This window comes from Hyalella azteca, unplaced genomic scaffold (assembly GCF_000764305.2).
Source record: "Hyalella azteca isolate HAZT.00-mixed unplaced genomic scaffold, Hazt_2.0.2 contig5478, whole genome shotgun sequence".
NCBI classification, from domain to species: Eukaryota; Metazoa; Arthropoda; class Malacostraca; order Amphipoda; family Hyalellidae; genus Hyalella; species Hyalella azteca.
In genome coordinates, this window is record NW_025935667.1 from 33,311 (window position 1) to 56,355 (window position 23,045).

The 23,045-nt window shown below is 38.3% G+C and overlaps 1 protein-coding gene across 1 annotated transcript; it reads left to right on the top strand.

Annotated features, from left to right (window-relative positions):
* Positions 1-567: 567 nt before the first annotated feature.
* LOC108669997 (ATP-binding cassette sub-family C member 4) lies at positions 568-22,066 on the top strand (the record flags this gene model as incomplete). The annotated part of the gene is given in 17 exon segments (XM_047880493.1): positions 568-582; positions 692-774; positions 1,847-2,030; positions 5,911-6,049; positions 6,790-6,887; positions 8,012-8,199; positions 10,713-10,813; positions 12,125-12,271; positions 12,609-12,688; positions 14,056-14,206; positions 15,154-15,260; positions 16,021-16,141; positions 18,540-18,710; positions 19,942-20,069; positions 20,547-20,702; positions 21,115-21,204; positions 21,924-22,066. Coding segments are annotated over 17 exon segments (2,102 nt in total), but the record flags the coding sequence as incomplete, so codon positions are not given.
* Between the last annotated feature and the right edge of the window lie 979 nt (positions 22,067-23,045).

A 23,045-nucleotide genomic window follows, 5' to 3' on the forward strand; every position in this document is an offset into this window, starting at 1 on the left:
CGCTCAGTGAGATAACCGCGGCGGTGAAGGCTGGGGAGCTGCTCGTGGTCGTGGGGCCAGTTGGATCAGGCAAGGTAAAATCTCAACGTAGTCTATAGGCATACATATCCATTTTTTTCATTGTTTCAATTCTATCGCCTCAATACATTTTTTTAAATTCATGGTCTCATTAGTTGTGAAAGATGAAAGTTTTCCATAATTGCTTATAAATGTTTGACGAATAAAAGGTGGATACGAAAAATATGAACTGATCACGTGTAATCATGCGTCCATGGGTGCAGAGTTCCCTCTTGCACTGCATGCTAGGCGAGCTGTCAGTGCTGCAGGGCAGCGTTGAAGTCTCCGGTACGATCGCTTATGCCTCGCAAGAGCCCTGGCTTTCCCCAGGATCAATCAGAGAAAATATCATCTTTGGGAAGAAATACCACCAAAAGAAGTACTCTGAAGTTATCAAAGGTACGAAAAATATTGTAATTCATCAGATAAACCTGCGCTGAGTGCTCTGTTGTTTCAAATTAGTTATCTGATGCATCTGCGAAATTAGTTCTCCGATGCATTAGATTCGTTATGTTTCTTGCATTGGTATCCACTGCAATTGATTATTATATATTAATTGAAGGAAATCATTACAGTTGTCAGGTTACGTAAACTGTATTTTTCAGTTTGTGGTCTGGAGGCAGATCTCCAACAGTTGCCTCAGGGTGACCTGACTTTGTTGGGTGACCGCGGCACAACACTCAGTGGTGGCCAGAAGGCACGCATCAATCTTGCGCGGTCTGTGTTATTCATAATATAAATTTATTTTAGTATCGTTGTTCACTATTTACGGTATTTACATATTCGAGTCCTCTTAAACAAAATTAAAATAATATTTACTCTCCCTATGCACATGTTATTCGCTTTCTGTATTTCAAAGTATTTCAATTAATTTTTCATTTTTTATGTATTTTTCATTTTTCTAAGAGGATTGTGTGATAATGATGATGATGATGGAAGTGAAGTTTGTAGGTGAGTCGCTCGGGACTCAGGAGGTAGGTTTAGGGATTCATTTTTTTATTTATGCCGGTGGTGAGTCTAGTCTTTACTGTGAGTTACTCTCGGCGAGTAACGTCAGTCCGTGGTCGCCGTCGGGACAGCTGCACCTGGTCGCGACTGCTGACATTTGTCGATCAAATGTCGTAGTGTATTTGATTATTTTTATGACCAGTTTTTGGGGCAGAAAATGCCAGACGCGATTACTACAACTGGCGTCCGGGTGCAGCATGACCGTGTAAGGTCGTGTGGGTTGGAGTTTAAGTATAAAGGGGCAGAAGTAGGTACCTAGTACTCCTAATTTAAAACTTTTGAATAGCTGGTTCTACATACATTATAAAGGTGCCCGGTGGAAAAGTTAGTTGAATGAAGAGTTTTGCTTTATGTGTTTTGCAACTTTAACATTATGCTTGTGCGTAGCAGATTGCCCTTTTAGATATTCTCTTGGACCTTTGGACAACGCCAAGTTTTGGACGCCACTGCGAAGATTTTGTAACTAACTTCTCCGAAGCCTCCCAATGACATCAACATTATCATTCACTTCTAAATGCGTCTTCCATTGTCCCCCTTCTCTTCGCTAGTAATTTCTTCGGTGTTCTTATACGTTAAGTTTTTGAACTTAAAATTATTCGTTTATCCTTCACCGGCAAAGGTGCATAAATTTTCTTACCCCCGTAATCAAGCAAATAGTCTGAACTTCTGAAGGATCAAACCATGTCTTGGATTGCCCAAGATAAGCTTCAAGACAGTCGCATCATACGAAATTGTACATCTGACCTTGATCGACCAGTGAATTTCTTCCTCCCTGGCACAGGGCAGTGTATCTGGACGGCAATGTGGTATTGCTTGACGACCCATTAAACGCGGTCGACGCAGCTGTTGGGAAGCAGCTGTTCGACCTCTGCATCCGCGGGTATCTGCGTCGTCAGGCCGTCATCCTCGTCACCCACCACTTGCAGTACATGAGTGCAGCCGACAACATCCTTGTGCTGCAAGAGGTGAGAGGGACTGACAATGCCGCAATGAACAAGATAAAAGGGAATAATTTGTTTCCTACTAATAAAATTACCTAAGTACAGTAAAATAACACAATTTGCGCAGAGACGCCGTGGAACAACAGGTGCGGGTCAGCTAAGCCTCACACCCCCATATCTGACACCCCTCCTCTCTCCCCCTCGTGTCCGATGTGCCGGTGTCTCTCACTGTAACATGAGCTTGGACCTCAAGCCAAATAGACTATCTTCAAACAGTTATATTCTCATCTCCATTATATAAATGCGTCACATTAAGTACATAAATCATTTCGATGGTATTTCTTTTCTTGAGTACAAATGCTGACCGAAAGACATTGCCACTAGCCTATTACTTTTTTTCTTGATCACGTCCATATAGAATAGAATAGAAGTGTCGGCACTGAAGAAATAGGCCCATGGCCTGTTACCGATTCTTGAATTTTTCGTGACTTGATTTACAATGGATCCGGCCTTTGGAACCCGATCTTTCCATAACTGACGATTGATTGAGATAGTTGCTGAACTTATTGCCTGGTCCGTAATTTGCTAGGCATTTTAAGACTGAACATATACTCGAAGCGAGAAGAAATGTGGTCGCATGGATGTGTGACAACGCAGTTTTTTAGTTTATAGCCGTAGCCCCTGGTGTTGGATCTTGTTTCAAATTCGAGTACTCCTTCTGGGACCTTGTATGAGCCATGAGTATACTTGTATGCTTCAATGAGTTCCCCACGCCGACGTCGATAACTGAGGCTTGGAAGCTTCATAATCTTCAATCTTTCCTCATAGGACTTGCCTTTCAGGCCCTGAATTATCCTTGTTGCACGTCTTTGAACACTCTCAATTTTTGTCCTTTTCAAGTTTCGGTGACCACACGACGTTTCCAAACTCTAGGTTCGGGCGCACGACAGCAACAAACAACTGCTTCATCGCTTCTGCGTCCAGGAACTCGAAAGAGCGTCTGATCAGTCCAAGTCGTTTATTGGCTTTAATAACTTGACCTTCAATATGCTTAGAAAATTTCAACTCATTGTCGATATTAACTCCTAAATCTTTTTCCATTGTCGACTTTGACATCATCAATCTGTCGTTGCAACCGTGTCTTCTCATACTGTAATCTTGCTGTTCATTATTCTTGCCAAGGTGAATTACTTTAAATTTGTCAGCGTTAAAACGCAGCTGCCACTTATCAGCCCAGTCAACCAACCTCTCAAGATCCCCTTGTAACTGTACTTTTTGCGACGTATTCTTCACTGTATTAAAAATTTTTGTGTCGTCAGCATGCATCGAGCACACGCTAGACACAGCTTCTGGCAGATCGTTCATAAACGTAACGAATAAAACAGGCCCGAGAACGCTCCCTTGTGGCACGCCGCTGCGCACTGGAGCCCAGTCTGATAAGGACCCATTAATATAGCCACGTTGTCGTCTCCCTACTAGAAAATCTCTGATCCGTTTGAGTACATTGCTGTCAATTCCCAAAAACTACAATTTCCGCAATAGCCGCTCATGTGGGACACGATCAAATGCCTTGGCAAAATCGAGGTACACTACACCTACTGGCTCCCTTTCGTCCAGCAGGCGGGTCCATTCGCTCAGAGTAGACAAGAGGTTAGTGGTGCAGGATCTCCCGGCAATAAAGCCATGTTGACAGTCTGATAGGAGATTATTAGCAGTCAAATGATCTATCAATCGATCCCTCACAACAGATTCCATTACCTTGCAAACGACACTTGTCAAACTGACAGGGCGATAGTTGCCCAGGCAGCTTTTTTCCCCTTTTTTGAATAATGGTGTCACTTGAGCTTCTCTCCAGTCAGTCGGCAAGATCCCTTCGTTAAAAGATTTTCGAAAAAATGACGTCAGAGGGCCGGCTAGGACAGTTGCTAACTCTTTGAGTAATCTCGGGTGGAAGCCGTCTGGTCCACATGACTTGTTTGGATTTACAGCGATAAGGCGCTTGAGAACCTCTTCTTTTTGTATTTCAAAACTTGTTGATTTAGAGGCGACTGGGCGCTCCTCAATAGCTGGAATACTGTTCAAGTCCTCTTCAGTGAATACGCTACTGAAAAACTGATTAAGAACGTTAGCCTTGCCCTCATCAGAGGATATCTTTCGTTGATCTACATTCAAATCAGAAATACCGTCCTTTATCTTGCACTTCGAGCTAGCGTACAAAAAGAAGGCTCTCGGGTTCTTTTTTGCATTTCTAGCAATATTTTTTTCGAGGGTATTTATTGCGGTGCGACAGCTTTCTTTAGCTTGATTTCGAGCTCTTGCATATAGGTTATAGTCAGCATCGCTACGAGTCTGTAAATAACGCTGGTAGGCTTCCTTCTTTGTTTTCAGCTTAGCTAGAACTGTACTGTTCATCCACTGAGTTTTTTTTTTGGCTCCACCAAGCTTAATTTTAGGTACACACGCTTCAACTATAGTATAGACTCGTCAAAGGCAGGTTAAAGAAAGCGACGAAATTTTAACTTTAACTTTTAAATAAGATCTATCAAACTACAGAAACAGTAATTCAGACTGTACAGATACCAAAAGTTTACTCATAACGACAGCGATGCTGGCATGAAGTGCCTCAATGTTTGCAGCCTGTCAGCACTGCCCGATAAGAAGGCCTGTGGGGGGAGGGGGGTAAGGAGTACGGCAGCAGCGGGGTGGAGACAGAAGGGAAAGTTGTAGAACCGCAGTAGGGTTCTTTGGAGAGGGTGGGTATGGGGCTGAAATATTGTGAGGCTCTTATTCCATATCATCGGGGGTTGCTCGACTGAATACACAATGACCAGTCTAACAAATATTCAACATTTGCACATCTTTGACGATGCAAGGTAACATGTTGTTTAACTAGACATTTTTAAGCTGCACTTTCATCCGCTTGAGCCAAAATATCGATTCAAAATCAACATAAGACACGATAAAAAAATACTGTTTTATGTTGATTTTTGCATATCTGTATACAAAATGGTATCCAGGTCACGAAGTAACATTCACTTCGTGACCTGGACGAAGTAAATGTTACTTCGTCGTAACATTTACTTTCATCTGACTTCTTGCAAGAATTAGGAATGCCTTCTGTTCAGTAGTATTTGATCGTCAACGACTTTCAAATGATTACATTTTTTAGCAAGGGTAGCATATTATTTGTCTTGAAATAACGTACAGAGCTTGAACACTTGATTTCAATAACATGGTCATGATCCACGAGACCGTCTGGGGATGCACCTAAATATGGAAAACCTTTGTCTGCGAAAAAATCGCATCTATTCACTGTGATACCCATTTTATTTTGCAAGCCTTCATCTCTGAAGTTTCCCTCTCTCGACCCCACGCTAAGGCAGGCAGCGAACAAGTCAAGCCATTCATTATTCTGTAGGCCACCAAATCCTTATTAGTGGTTTTTCTCAATTTGCACACCGCCCCGAAGTTAGAAGCGGTCAGTCTTTTTGTATGTTCATTATGCCACGATGAAGAATAATTACTTTGCTGAATTGTTGAACAATCAAGGGTCTGGATTTTATTTTCATCCAGAGTCAAAGTTTGAATACAATTCTTTCCAGCTTTATCTGACACGGTAGCGAAGGCGTCGCTCTCGTATCCAAAAGTTCGACTTAGTCTCCATTTCAACTTTAGAGTACTTCCGCTGAAAAGTCGTTTTTTGGCATTGGCCTTCTCATGAGACAAATGAGCTTCAATTTTCATTATCGATCAACATTTCTTGGAAGGCCTCGATGAAGTGAAGCCGCGGTGGGCTATATAAACGCGGTTTAGCGATGAATTACTGTACATTTGTGGCAATTTTACTTTGAATTGTTAAAGAGTAACTTTTTTACACATTAAATTTTATTTCATATAAACACAGGGAAAATGTGCGTTTGTTGGCCCGTACAACGAATTACAGAGAAGCAACATCGACCTCGAAATGCTGCTTGGCGTTGGAGCTCAAGCGACATCGTCTCGAGCATCTTCACTTCGACCTACCTTCAACATTCTCAAACGAGGTTTGCATGCGCAATTAACGACATTTTAGTGCACAACTTTCACATCTCCCCTTACATATCGCAAATGATTTAAATGCCAATAATGTTGAAATCTCAACATGGACGATTTTCTTTTAATTTTAAATTTTTTGTTATATATGCTTTAAAAGACGGATGAATGGAAGTAAAATGGCATTCGTGGGGAATGTAGTTAAGATAATACCCCCACTTATCTCCTAGATATATGTACGTCTAACAATTGTTATTTAGAAGAATGCACTGTCTTAATGAGCCTCAGTCTACTTGGTTAAAGGCTCAACAATCCATCATTTTATATTTCGATTCCAGTTATTGAGCCTAGCAATCTTGTCTTCCTAAACCTTGCGGAATTTTGGAATACAGTGATATAATTTGAATAGACGTGAAATTAACAAGGTTTGGGTAAAGTTTGATAGAAAGCTATTTTTAATGAAGGAAATACATTGCAATATATTTACTGAAGAATTGAGGAATCATACAAAATCTATTTAGGAAATGGACTATTTTTATGTAGACCAGATTGCTCTAGTATTCATCCGTCGTGAAGCCTTCGTCAACGCAATTATTCTTTTCTTCAATATAAGAGTAATCTGCTGGATGGGTGAAAATTTTAGACTCTTAGACTACTATAAATGGTATTATTCATGAATGTTTTGTTTCTTTTTTATTGAAAAATATCCAAAGTTCCTGAGATAAATAGTATCCCTCTGTTTTCCTTGAAGAAGCTCCGACTGTCCCTCAGTATGGCAGCGCTGTCCTCTCTGGTGTTTCGGACGAAAAAAATTATCGGATGTTTCGTCGGTCTTCGGAAAATTTACGGGTAATGAAATTTCTAATTAGGTGAAACTTATTGTTATTAAACATTATTGACGAACGTCCAATCGATATAACAGCTCCAAATAAGCACAATATGTTTCCATTGAGTTGATATTTTTATTTCTTCCGAATGTTTCACTCTTCGAAAGCACGGAGCGACCAGAAAAAGAAATAGAAAAGAACACTCCCCGACATACAAGAGACATTTCATCACAATAGCAATTCATCATTGAGCGTTACATCATTGACGTATTCAATCACTGACGCGTTTCATCACTGATGCATTTCATCACTGACACATTTCATCGTTGACACATTTCATCGTTGACACATTTCATCATTGACACATTTAATCATTGACGCATTTCATCATTGACACATTTCATCATAGACATATTTCATCATTGACACACTTCATCATTGACACATTTCATCGTTGATACATTTCGTCACTGACACATTTCATCGTTGACACATTTCATCGTAGACACATTTCATCGTTGACACACTTCATCATTGACACATTTCATCGTTGATACATTTCGTCACTGACACATTTCATCGTTGACACATTTCATCGTAGACATATTTCATCATTGACACATTTCATCATTGACACATTTCATCATTGACATATTTCATCATTGACACATTTCATCATTGACACATTTCATCATTGACACATTTCATCAACATTTCCTTATCGCATGAAGTGCATTTTGCGCATATAAGAACAGGTAAGTGTATCGTAACCGAACCTAACCTAACCTAACCTCCCTATCCACCCTATATGTTGGGGACGTCGGAGTCTGATGGTGTTCATTTAGAATTTTAGATAAATGCTTCAGTCACTTTCCTAGGGTTTATCAATTGCGGTAGCGTCTTCTACTACGAAGCCCTCTAGGACAAACCCGTCGGGTTCGCGGTGTGAGGAGGGAGCATGAGGATGAAGAGAATATGAGCAATAACACAAATGCATGATTTTAGTACAACATTATATAGGCGAACACAGAACAATGGACACCAGAACCGCACTATAAGTAGCCACAAAGCTATAATGTTCCACATGCATAGATTGGTATGCAAAAGCAAAAGTTAGCAAAACTGACGCGCATTGCTTTGACTCAGGAGAAATCTGCAGAAGACATACCCATCGTTCCACGAGAGGAAAAGCGTTCGGTGGGCTCTGTCTCTTCAGCCGTGTATCTACAATACTTCCTCAACGGCGGATCCATGGCGTGGCTCATTCTTCTCATTCTGTCGAACCTCATCACTCAAGTTGCTTACTCGGGATCAGATTTTTGGCTCGCGTTATGGTGAGCTATATATATTTCGAAAATGTTGGACCAAATATATTTCTGGCCGATTTGCATTCAACTGTTGCATATACTATTAATTTACTGATTTTCTAGCCCGCTAATAGAACTTTCTAGAAATTCAAATGTAGTAAGTCAAAAGTGTCATAAGTTTAACTTTTTTACACGTTTTTAAACTTTTTTGCACATTCGAGTCACAGAAATCGTTCAACTATTCGCGACACTATATTGTTCGCTGACACTTTGTTGACAAATAAACCATACAAATCATTATTCGAATAAATTCAAAAGCTCTAGCTTCTCATTCAAAGACGCTTGTAGGCCGCAAAATGTGGTGAGTTATAAGTTCATCAACCACGGCAATATACTTTGTGAAGAAATTTACGACGATATTTGACGTGACCAAAAGGCGTCCTTGTGATTCGGAGGATATTTTGCGGCGGATTGACATGAGCGGGGCACTCTGAATCAGTTGAAAATACTCATAATGCTTTTAGTCAACCCCAGTATTTAATTGGAGAAAGCAGGCGTCTTTCAAACGAAAATTATTAATCACTTGAATTCGTTGTGAACTAGGGACATGAAAGCCTTTAGATCATTACATCAGGATTTAATTTTTTGGTCACGGATGCTGTGGATGCTGTATTCTCGGCTATATTTTCATTTATAAACATGTTTTTTTACATATTTATATAAGCATTTTATCAAATAATATAGATCTATTGAAAACAGGCTTCAGCTGTAGAGTATTTAATCCATTTCTGCCCCATAGGTCAGCATTATATTTATTTTAGTCCCATTGGGCTGATAATGGCGCTGGAATGAAGTTTAAGGCCATTAGTTGATTTAATATGTTAAGACAAAGGCAAAAACTCATGTCACTGCTTTAATATACTTGGCAGGACCTTTAACATCAAAGATGATAATTAAATTTACAACTGAACTAGGGCTGGATTATCAAAGCATCGCTAAGTATACGTAACTTTTTATATTTGCGCTCAAAAACTTACGAAGTGGCTAAGTAGTCCGATTTCGCATTATCAAAATTTACATACACAAGACTTATTAAAATGGTTTAATCAGCCATGTGGCTAAACAGCCAATCAGAGGCTAGCTTTCATTCTTTGTTTACATTTGGAATCCCATGCCGACAAGCAGATTGGGTACTGTGTTGTATGTGGTGTGTGTTCAAAATTTTTATTTGTTACATCATGGATCCTAGACGTTTATACTCCAAAGTTTTGCCCGTAAATTCTGTTTCTGGAAAGCTAAACACTTAAATAATAATAAGTATGATTTAATTGTCAAGGTTATGCGGTTCGTAAGTTTGGAGTAGATGAAATTATTACTGGAGAATTTATTAATCAAACATATGAAGAGCAGCCTAGCATGAATAAACCGTAATTTAGTAATTCTGGATTCTATGGCCGAAGATTAGAGACACGTAACATGAATCAATATATCTAGTGCTCATTAAGTTGACTGGCTTTCAAATGTTTACATAAAAAATCAACAATTGTGATTGCGTCTTGGTAAACATAGTCTTGCTCCATCGCATAAGAATAATTTTTATCATAAGATCGGGGAAAAAGTGCATAAATGCATGACTAATGCTATTCGTCAGGAACAAAAAATTAGTAGTTTTCTTGGTAAGGATTTATCTTAGTGGAAAATCTACAGTCTTACGCACTTGTATTAATTGATGACAGTGAAATGAAAGACTGAAATAAATCATTGAAGCTGAAAAAATTTTTGGCTGGACAATTAAGCTCTATGTAATTTGGCTTCGAAAATGAATATTGATATGATTTCAGTGAATGATTAAGGATTTAACTCAGGGATTTAGAGAATTACATTACTTGTAATTTCCAACGCGAATGGAAACCAATAAGTCCCTGGCATGAAAACGATTACAATTTGTACACTAATAGCACTAATATTTATCATTTGTTTATATATAAACATAAGACTTTAACAATTCGCGCTTTTATTAGTAACTTGACGAGTTCCAATCACTTCACCCTCTAAAAAGTTGTGCGCAACTCCACTTACGCAAACTACGAACTGATATGAACAAATTCTTGGCCATAACTTGGCGCAGAATGCTCTGATAATACCACCAATTGGAGTTACGTCTATTTAGCAGTACTTACGCACTGCGTAAGTACTTACGTGTTTCTGTTTTCTGTTTACGTGTTTCTGTTTACGTGTACTGTTTTCCGGTCCCAGGAGCGTAGATGAGGCTTGAACTTGTTGGTGGTGCAGATGCTCTGCAGTAACACCCAAACTTCACTATAAGGAGTATACTGAATATTAAGGAACGATGATTCAACAAAATTACGAGTAGAACCAAAAAAGCTGAAATGAAGCTAGTGAGTTGACATTTTTGACTGACGGTCATAAAACTCTAGAGTTTCTGATCACTAATAAATGAGTAATTGATTCTTTTCAAAATTTGCTAACCAAATTTTCATTGGTAAAATTGCAAATTAATTAGTTATTCAATGTTTCAGGACTAATGCGCTTGAAGGGGAAACAACTCGCTGTGCAGGCAACGGCATTCGCGAAATTGGTTTCACATTACCACCATTAATTTTTCTGCAAGTCTATGGAGGTAAGGTAGTGAATTTTTTATTTCTTTGACGCTCTGTCCTGAAATAGGCTTCATATTCGTACATTTAATGCTTTAGGTTGAAGGTAAACCATTGTGCATGATTATCATCGTCAAAAATAAATGATGTTCGTTCATCGTTAGATTAATGAGATTTCGGGTTCCATGAGAGGAGAATGATGCTACGGTTGGTATTTTTAATTAAAATGGTGTCCCCATTGTCTGCTTAGGCTGAAATTTGTCACTTGGCTGGAGATAATCAATTTCCTGATACTAAAAAGTCAAACTTAGGTGTCGTGCTTCAATGATGAATTATTTATTGAATTATAGTTTCTTTGTGTACGTCCGTATCTGCTTGTCTAACCAAAGTTACTAAGCGAGTTAAGATAACTTAAGAGACACACTATCTGCGTTGAAGGATAGGCCCTGTTGACCTGTTGACCTCGATTCTTAAAATGCTCATGACAAGTCTCCTGGAGATCTGAGGACTGGCCTATTGACCAGATCTATCCAAAGCTAACGTTAAAGCTAAGTAGCTGCTGAAAATTCGCCAATTTGTAAGGTGGGAGGCACTTCTATAGGCGAAATGAATGCTCCTGCATAGCTTCATCTAGTCTGTTCTTGAACGCGTGCATGCTCGGAGGGTAAAAGATGCAACGGCAGGGCGCCTGTTCCGCATATCAGTGACTCGAATCGAAAAGTCTTGTCGCATGGATGATTTGCTAGCAATTTCTTATTACTTGGCATTTTTCCTGTCCATTCAATTCATGTGCCGTATAAGAAGTAAAGTTCCGTCGTTTGTGCACTAAGAGCACTAATATTCATCATTTGTTTGTATATAAACTGTACATAAGTCTTCAACAATTCGCGCTTTTATTAGTAACTCGACGAGTTCCAATCACTTCACTCTCTAAAAAGTTGTGCTTAACTCCACTCACGCAAACTACGAACTGTTATTAACAAATTTTTGTCTATAACTTGGCGCAAAATGCTTTGATAATACCATCAATTGGAGTTACGTCTATTTATATAAGCATTTTATCAAATAACATAGATCTATTGAAATCAGGCTTCAGCTGTAGAGTATTTAATCAATTTACACGATATTCAAGATTTATTCGATAGTCAAGAGAATATTTATTTCCCACAAGTAGTTTGATATTTTCAGTATAGTTCAGGCACGAAGATTAGCTTTTAGTTGTGTAAATTATTGTTTGGCTGTCTGGTTTGACACGAATTCTAGCACTGATTGCCCATGACAGAATATTGCGCAAAAGTGAAATATTTATTGAATATGCAACTTACCATGAGCAGCACTGGTGGGTGCCGTGTTCATTCTATCTCTGGGCCGGACGGTGTTATTCTTCATGATGTGTTGTGTGTCGTCACGACGCCTGCACGACAAAATGTTTCAAGCAGTCGTCCGCGCGCCCATGAGATACTTCGACACTCACCCAATTGGTAACTCACTTTTAAATATAGTAAATGCAGCTGATTAAGAGAGAATGTCCTGTAAGCCAAGCACTTCATTTCAATAAGTATGTTAGGATTCAATTTTCTAATTCATAAACCTATTTGAAAACATTTAGATAACTTCTTTCAGATTGTTAGTATAAAACAAGGTACCTACTCTTTTGGAGAAAATTTTTTAGAAAATTTTCGGTTGGTGCTTTATTCGAAGTTTCTATTCTGCTTATAAAATACTTATAAGATATTAGTTAAACTGGTAACTCATGGTAAAAAGAACTATAAGAAGAGAAGTACCTCAAACAAACCCAAAACTGTGTTGATGCTACAGGTGAGGTGCTGAATCGTTTCACCAAAGATATGGGACAAATTGATGACCAACTGCCTATGTGCCTATGGGACTTTCTGGAAGTAAGTCTTTCGTTTCGTTATAATGCTTTTGTAGTGAACATGGTTGAAGAAATAACTGCGTTTTAAAGTCAAATGTTGAAAATCGATCTTGTTTCCAAAGTACGATATTCATATAGCGAGGAACGGCAGAAACCATCTACCCTTGACCGCTCTGCAGTCATAAAATATCATTTGCTTCCAACTATGCTCAACTCTACTTGATCAATCATAATTTGAAATTAAATTGTATATAAAATCTATTTCAATATTTATTTCAGTAATTTATGCAATCAATTCATGTCCACAAAATGGGCACATGTCAGATTTTCGAGCTTTAGCTCCAGTAAAATGATAGCAGGAATCTCAAACACTAGTTTGAATTCTGAGTTTTTATGCGAGTTATTAACGATACCTGCATCACGTAGCTATCACAATTTAGAATGGGATTAAAATTCAGACCAAATTTGAATCCATTTCATTATAATTCTTTATTTTTTTCACTCCTGTGGTGGAAAGCTGTGTTCCCAGGTTCTACATGACATCTCCAATTATTTCGTTCTGTAACGAGAAATATTTCAATAAGTCCTCATGCTTTGATGGTGACTTGAAGAGAAGGATAGAGACGGTGGTGTACCGCAAACCTATAATGCCAAGGATAGCATCAAAAATAAGATGGCATATATACATGATTGTCATGAAAATTCGTGTACACAATCAGCAATTCTTTTATCCATTCTGCTTAAATTAAGTAAATTATTATAATTAAAAAAATGATGTATTTGCGTCTGAATATACAATTTACGTAACTTTCATGAGTGAGGACGTAGCAAAATAGTTTTGTCGCGAATTTAGTATGCGAGAAACGTAGGACAATACGGGTCGATATTTGACGATATTTGTATAAACGTGTCCGCAAGAAAAACGAACAACCACGAAAAATTTACAATTTTGTTTCATTTGTGCCAAAGAAGAACATTCACTTCGCACATAGGAAGCATCAAAACGTGACAATGGGCGGTATCTCTACAATCATGATTTTCATATGAAAGTTCGTTGAGATTTTTCAACCCCTTTTTATATACTGCAATTATTTTTGGGACTCGAAAAGCAAGATTTTGGATATTTACCAGAAGATCGTGACGCTTCACCGTTGCTTTAGCGATAACTGCTCGTTAATTAATTCAATTTTTGCACACTCTTCCCTGATAAATGTCTGTGCTTACTCGCTAACCGACTTACTTATTATGCATTTCTCGTTTCATTGAGTTCTGATCAACTCTAATGATCTCTAAGCAGGAAGAAGGTGAATGACTGAAATATTAATGAAAACCGGGGCAGTAAAAACCAAATAACTTCCACTGCATTCAAATCTGTCCTCCGCTCGTCAGATCTTATTGAACATGACGGGAATCATCGCTATGGTCGTGTTCATCAACCCTTACCTTCTCATCCCCACCGTCGCACTTGGCGTCGCTCTTATCTTCTTGCGACGACTTTATCTGCACTCCGCTCGAGACATCAAGAGACTGGAAGGAATCAGTGAGACTTGAGCATTGTTTGAATATTTAATTCTTTTTGTGGAGCTTCTCACTACTGTTCAATGATGTAATGATCAATGATTCAGTGATCAGTGATTAAGTGTTCAATGATATATTGCTATAGTGATGAAAGATGTCAATTAATGGTGAAATGTTCAATGATGAATTGTTAAAGTAATGAAATTTGTCAAGGATGAAATGTAACAATGATGAGTTATCACGGAACCGCTCAAATTATTGCGTCATTGAGTGAATGAATCATGCTGGCTCGCCGATATAAGGTCTCACCATCTCCTTTTCACATTTTAATCTAGGTTATAGATCGTATTATTGTATCGTATTATATCTCAGCTCGTGTCGAATCCACCATGTCACATTCCTTTTACAACAACAAAATTCGGACAATGGCGGAGGTTCTTCAAAACGAGCCATCCTGAGCATATCAGAAAATCAGACAGCTTTAGAAATGTCTTCCACTTGAGCCAAAAATGTTCCGTAGATAGAATGAAACGACATCAGGATATTTTGCATCTTGGATTAAAATATATCATTCCATCTTGTGGAGATGATCCAAACATTACGCAGAATCTGGTATTTGATCATATCTTACTTAGATCCCAAACTAATCATTCATTCGTTCTTGGTAAATTTATGAAAAAAACGATCGGATGATTCGATATAAATAACGTGACTCGATCATTAGTCTGCTTGAAACACAAATTTATCGAGAATCTAATATGACTTCACTAAGAGTTCTTCGAAAATTTTTCAATTACCAACTCCATCATCATTTCAAGAAGTTGGAGAATACAAGCACAATCACAGAAAGAAAAATTCTCCAAATTTTGGTACCTAAGATGTAATTGATCTTCGAAATGATTTAAAATGAAGGTATGATGAAGATACTTGGCGTTGTCATTTTTTTAATCATTGGTCACTTAACTCCAGCGCGCAGCCCGGTGTTCTCCCACCTGAGCACGTCTCTGCACGGCTTGACCACCATCAGGGCATTCCAGGCTCAGGACTCCTTCGTCAAAGACTTCGATGACATCCAGGTAGCGTTGTTTGGACTCGTTGGCTGTAGAAACCTATATTCTACATTTTCTCATTTATCGCTATCTAAACGAGTAAGTATAAAGAGAATTGGTTCACAGTTACTTTTCAATAAAAAAAATATTACGAGTGTTCGATTTTAAAATTCAAGCACATATTAATTGGGACAGAATTAAAGATTCCTATTAGAATGGTAGTCCAGTTTTACATCGATGATAAATTTCAGGTTGCACATTAATACTATCGATATAAAAGTTACTTCTCATCTTAAGGAATGTTTTAGCTCCCTTGTTTACTTCCAAAACAACCATTACGAACCTGACTTTTGAAAGGTGATGCAGGCTCCGTACCTCCAACTTCAAGAAGAATCAATCAACATTTTCAATAGCGAATGAGTGTTTGCTGAATAAAATCAAGTTCAAACTAATCTATGAAAAGAATTATAAATTACCTTATTATGAATTTCAAAATTCAGGTTTAATTGAGCTGAGCCTCTAACATCCTTCCATGCTGTTAAAAATGTTTTAATTCAAATTTCTTATTCGGAAACTCGATAATTAATGGATTAATTATTTCATGCGAATATGACGCACTTATTTTGAAGCTTCAACTTTCCTCCGAATTTTTCGAACTGACAATTGTTTATCCCCTCTGTGATGCTTTTTTATTGCTTCTTCTGAAAAAATGAAAACAACTCCACCTTGATATATTTTAGAGCATACAAGGACGTAGCGCACCTTCCCGACCCTTGTCGTTGTGCAGGATTTACACACGTCTTCTTGGTCCCTCATGCTGGCAGTTACTCAGTGGTACGGACTGGCACTGGATGGACTCTCGTCCTGCTTCATCGCCTGCGTTGTCATCGCGTGTCTCTCTGCTCAATGTTTGTCGTTGGAGCAACCGTTTTTATATATTGTAACATGTTGTTCCAGAGGAGTCATAAAATTAATAATGTTATGGCGCAACAGGAGAAAATTATTTTTTAATGCATTATGGTATTAAACTCTATGTTGTTCAATAAATGTAAAAAATTACAAACGCAGGGTATATAGAAAGTAGCAACCTTGTATGTGGTTGTCAAGTGTGAGGTGAGCGGTTAGATGTACAGGGGTTGGAACTAGTGTGGGCATTTGTAGCTCTAAAATGACAGGTGCTGCCCTGCAGCAGCGTTTGGACGGAATGAGAGTTGATTGAAAATCAGTGGGTCGCATTTTGATGATGAACCATGTTTTACACGCTTGTTGATGAAAGTCTGTGTGTATAGGAGGGGAGGTCGTATTGTTTGTGTAGTGTTTTGTGATGTATGAATTAGGACTAATGTTTATTTGTGATGAAATTCAGGGCCTTGTTTCGTATTTTCGGTAGTTGGGATATTGATGTTTTGAAAGAGATGTATTGAAGGGTAAAATATTGAGGTTAATATCGTACATTGAGGGTATTGTATTGAGGGGTATATGTGAGACAATATAACAAAGATGTGGTAAATGATGTGTTTCGTGTTGGATGGAAAATGATAAAAATTTGAGTATTCTCCGTAAATTAGTGATTGCAATTGCTTTTCTGACTGGTATCTGGGACCTACAACTGTGTGTTGCGAGTATAAAGACCGTTATTTTGTTCGTGTATGGATAGTGAATGTTGCCAATGAATGTGTTAGATATCAGCGAAAGATGGTTTCATTTTATTATGGTGAGTTCTGTTTTGTATTGCTGTTTTAGAAGGATGGTACGGCTAGTTTTGTGTTGGAAGTAAGCAAATACGTTTGAGGTAAGACTAGAACTTTTGAGGATCGGTTTGTGTTTCTTGAGTGTTGACGAGGTCCTGCCAAGTTTGTAAATTTATTGTTGTATCAGTAACGGACATTGTGTTGTTGCTTTTGTGAACAGTGGCGGATCATTTTAAGCAAAGATGTTTGAATTGGGATGTTTTTGTGGTTTTTGTTGTGTTTATGTATTCAGGTGTATTATTGATAAAATAGATTGTGGGCTTGTTGAATTTTAGTTTTTCGCGTCTCAAATAGTCAATTATTTGGGGGGAGTTTCGAAGTTTTACCGAAAGCGTCAGTCCGTATATCCGTCCGTTTCTTTCTTATTTCTCTAATGTACCAGATTTTTTTAAAGACTTCTGGAATTGGGTTGGTGTCTTTTCCACTACTTGATAGACTGACTGATATTGTTTCGTCATGTGCTGACATCGGAATATGTGGTTACTTGTACTAGTCGTCGCTTATTTTTCGCTTTCTATGATGAAGCCAAGCTTTCGCGGTCTCCGTAATGGATGTTGGCTGGCAATGGTAAAGAACTCGTTTTCGGAATTACATTGTCTATCTGCGGTTAGTAGTAGGCTTAGCGTGGACTGTCTAATGTCGTGGTCATCAATAAATTCGGTTCTCAGGTTGCAGTGATTTGTCTGAGTGTGCTTTGCTCTTTTGTTAGTTATAGAAAAAGATAAATATCTCTGATTGATTCACGGTCAGGGAAGGTGGCATCGATTTGCTTTCAGTGATTTTGAGAAAATTTATACAAATCACTGTCTTGTAAGGCAGGCGATATATGTGTCTGGTAATAAAGCTGATAGTTTGATTTGAGTTGTGTTGGTGAGAGTAAGGGTGTGTTGAGGGATGTTGGTCTGTTTTATTGCATGTTTGACTATTTCTGTCTACAATTGTAGTGCTATACTTATTTCTTGGTCTGATGTTGTTTTTGTTTGTTAAAAATGGTTTTCCCCTGTATGGCAGATGGTCCATATAAATTTCCTGTGTTCTAGTTGGCAATTGAGGCATTTTTTATGAGTTGCATTGTGTGTAGGCGTGGCCGTGAGATGCGCACTCAGAACAGGATGGTGTGGTGGTGCTTAGATGAGTATATAAGGTGGCATTGGAACTTCGAGGATATAAGCGGATTTTACATAGAACTGCGATGGTTGCCAAAATTTGTATGCTATTATTAATAGCTGTTTCAGATTTAGTAGGCTGTAGGCCTGTCGCCGATTCTTAACATCGCAGAACATTCACGGCATTTTGCGGTCTCGAACTCGCAACTCACTGCTACAATTCTGATGTGCATAAACCGCCCGGCCTCCTCGCCGATTCGGAGTTCAGACCAGAAACTGGGGCACAGACCTGCATGGGATTGAACCCGCGCCTCTCTGCGCAAATCCTGGTACTCTGAACTGTAACACTGGGCCGCCCTATTGTTCTACTTATCAGGAAACATTTCTACGCCATCCACTTCCAATATTTCATGAGATGGTGACATTATAATTTCTGTGTCAACAATCAGATCAACGGAGTGGAGATGTGGGGTTAGCTATCTACTGCTCACTGATGCTCACCAACACTCTTCAGTGGGGAGTTCGGCAGTCGGCCGAGGTCGAAAACCAGATGACATCTGTGGAGAGGGTGCTCGAGTTCAGTGAACTGCAACCAGAGCAACCACTTGTCACAGATGAAGGTTAGTCATACAGTAGATAAGAAGTCTGCTGACGACTGGGCGGTGGAGTTGTAGCCATTGAACACAAATGGAGAATGTTATGCAATAAAGCATACACCTTTTCGGAGCTAGTTCATTACTTGAGTATAGCTTACCGAAATCCAAGACACAACATAAAATCCCTCTATAATGAGTAGTACGAGAACTCAAAACCCCTTACTATCCAAAAATATCTGTAATGAAGCAAGCTCAAGGTTAAACTAAATTAAGTTAGATAGCAGAAACACAACACGTCTGATGCTCGAAATATCAGATAACTCATGAACCGAGCCAAGTTTCATTCCAATGTTTGGCGAGTAGAATTCCAATAACAATAATAATAATTGATAGCCATATATTAGCAGGTAAACCTCATTGTGTTAAAATTGTTTCTTCGAGCCGTCATAAAAATTATTATTAAAAAAAGATTGTCCAACAAAAAGCCTGTAGAGTTTTATTTATTCAGGAATGAGGAACAGGGTTATAATCTTATACATAATTTTCAAAGTTTGACAGTTTGCCAGTGCACGTTTTGGATATTTATTTGGGTTAATCGAGCGAGTATACACTATCCACGATAATAATCGAATCGAGGTATTATAGATTAGATATTGTATTGGATTGGAGTCCAGATATTATTTTCGTAATTTCCAAACGGGAGTGCCAAAGGAGTTTCGTACAGAATGTTGGCGTCTCTTTAATTGCCTTCCAGTTGTTTAAAAAATTATGAAATGAATTCTGGACGATGGATTTAGGAATGACGGGATTTTATTAAACAGAATTCGAAACAATGCGATTCTCAAACAGCCTAATCTATTCCGAGCAACTATTGAAAACCTAACCCTAGCTGGGTGTATAGTAAACCAACGGCCTGTGTGACGTATAGAACACTCGAGGTTATTAAAAACTCTTGTAAAATCGAATGTATCTACTTAACCAGTCATAAAAATCATAGAAAAGGCTTATTTCATGAAAAAATCGCATGTGCTCTGCCGATATAAACTCAGTTTCAAACTATAAACATTCTGGTTTTTAAATTGGCGATTGCCGTGTCCCAACGATCTGTTTACACTTCTGTTCCACTTTTTTTCCTTCTAATTAGTCTGTAAAATACTTCACTTATAGACAAGATAGTTGACCAAACGCTGATCGAAATTCAGTATTTACACATTAACCTGTAAAACTTCAAATAAAATTTTAACTTTGATTCCAGACGACAACCTGAAGTCAGATTGGCCAAGCTCTGGAGAGATTGAGTTCAGGAACGTGAGCCTTCGCTATGACGAGCACCTGCCTTTGGTGCTGAGGAACGTCTCATTTAATATAGCCTCGGGAGAGAAAGTACGTCTTCTCGATTTATCATTTGAATACACCATGATAGAAATATTATTACGATTAACACAAAGTTTGTATCATGTCAAAATTTCTTTAAAAATTTATCCAGCGTCATTAAAAACATAATGTATGTGACTCCAATCTCAAAATTTTGTAATCGACTAGCACTGCACAGTATGGATTTTGTTGATTTTTACCGTAAATAACAGGATCATTCATGAATTAACAAATCGAATTCTGAGAGCTGTTTAGTTTCACTTCAAAGCGTTTCAATGACCCGTGAACATCATCCCATCTCAATTTTTGTCTAAGCTGTGAAAACAGTCAAATTTAGTAATTTTTGTCTTAAGTTCGTAGAAAAAATAATCACACGTGTCTGTTTTTTCTACAAAAAAGTGAGTCTTGTGTTCTAAATTTACTTGCTACATCAAATTTCTCTTTCTGAAACTCGGACGCCAGAATTACCTGACATGTTCAATTCAGATCGGTATCGTTGGCCGCACGGGAGCCGGCAAGTCGTCGCTCATCTCCTGCTTGTTCCGCTTAACGGAACCCACGGGAGAGATCATCATCGACGGTGTGGACATCGGCAAACTCGGGCTGCACACTCTTCGCAAGAACATTTCTATCATCCCTCAAGTAATTGACACGTCACAGTTTATGTCATGCATGGAAGAATATTAAATTTTCTATTAGGCTTCGTTTAAATTTTTTTTAGAAAACAAATCATTATTTGCTGATTTGATAGGCTTTCTTATCGCTTTACCCTTTTTAGCGCATTTTCTCATATATGAAAAAAATGCCTTATTGGGCTCGTCATGTCCGTTCGTCCGTCTGTCTGTCTGTATGTCCGTGACTTCACGTTTTCGTCGACGAGAAAATGCGCTCTCTGTCACTCGCTGCAGTGAGTGCTGAGTTATATTTTTTATAATAGAAAGAATGCGGCTTTGTTTTAGAAAAGTTTTCACAAGAATGTCTAACAAATAAAAAATTCATTATTATAGAAGCTTTTTCCCAGATTGATTTATTATGATCGTTGTCTGTCTGATAGGACCCTGTACTCTTCAATGGCCCTCTTCGTAAGAACCTGGACCCTTTCTACGAGTACCCTGACGAGGAGCTATGGGATGCACTTGACGCAGTGAGTGGGAGTGATGGAGTGATTAGTTAACTTATAAACTGAACAGACCAGCACAACAACTCGTGTTTTGTTTTGGTTATTTCATCTAATCAAGTTATTACGTGCAATTTATGACAAGATTTTTGAAGATCCACTAAAATATGAGGTAATCATGCAGTTGGAAGCGTGCTCTTGCACTGCTCCATTATCTTGCAATGTTCCATAAACAATGTTCTTGAGATATGACCGAATTTCTTGATACTCAGACGCGATTTAACAGGCAAACGACATTGCGTGACTTTGGCGAAGGCATTGGTTTTTTCTCCAGAATGAATGCAACTTTTGTAACTGGTAAAATAAACGTTTTGAAGAGAAGAATTTATCATTGATCACACCCCAAATTTTCACGTAATGGCGTTTTTGTTCAATTCCAGCGTGCATTTACGGATAATGTTGTCACTGGAGCGGGCTATATCACTATTTAAAATTCGTGCAAATGCATGTAAAGATTCCATATAAAATTTATAATATAAGTTTGTAATCTCTTCGGTACTTCAATGTTATAAATTTTGCATCGATGATGAATTTTGCCCATATCAATTTCAGAATGGAAATATAACATTTTTCGGTTTTGTATTACTCATGAGAGGTATTACCTCCCAAGCATTTCGTTAGGTAAACCAAGCAATCTTGCTCAGATGTTATTTTATATCTCTATTAAATTGATTGAATTTGTGTAGGTGCAAATGAAGGAGGTGGTGCAGGCTAGCCCCGATGGTCTGGATCACTCAGTAGAGGAGGGCGGCAGCAACCTGAGTGTGGGGCAGCGGCAGCTCGTGTGTCTGGCTCGCGCCATCCTCTCGCACAACCCCATCCTGCTCATGGATGAGGCCACCGCTAATGTGGATCACAAGTGAGAGTGTCACTAATTAATTTATTTGTGTATTTGCAGGTTATATACACTTTTTTACAGTTAATAAAGGAATAAATGCCAACATGAAACAAGTGCAGCACAAAAGCAAAATGTAAGGAAAACACTGACCAAAAAGTATTGGTTAACGTATGTATACTATGGAGAAACACCTATCTTTAACGACTGATATTCAAAACCACAATTTGCTTCGAAACTCTATGCAAGTAAGTTGGTTTTAATTATTTTGGTTTTTATAGATTGAAAATCGAAATTCAAACTCTACTGTGACTCTATATAACTTTTCTACGCCGGAGGCTAACATCTATTATAATCCTCAGGTCTCAAGCTTGGAAAGGGTTTAAACGATTATAGGACATTCAATCAAATAATATATTTATTTATCAATGACGCTGGACTTCCGAAGTATTGATAGGTTGAAATGGAAGTGAAGATATTGTTAGAGAACGCGTTTCAATATAATAATTTCATCGATGATTAATCTAATTAATCTAATTAATCTCATTGGTCTGACTCATGACCCTAACCGATTTCATAACTTATAGCATCATCATAAGGCACATAAAATAGAACGGGCAATAATGAACGGTCGAAGGGTAACATCTAGCCGACCACAAGTTATTCTAATAAATTTAAATATTCAATATTAGCAATAACAAGGTGACCTTTTGAGGATCTGACAGAGGCAGGCTGCTGCTAGAATAGTACTAAGTCGCTGGTCTACTTTCCAAGCTGACTGACTGCACGGTAATTAACATGACACAAGGTAAATTCGCCAAGATTAATTAACTTACGGTCTTTGAGGCTCTAGAAAGACGAACGTGGACTTCAATTGTTCAATGCTTTTCTAATAAATAGCTTTTACTACTAGGTATACGATACCTGGAATACAAATATGGATTACAGTATTTAGACTGGAACTAGACCATTT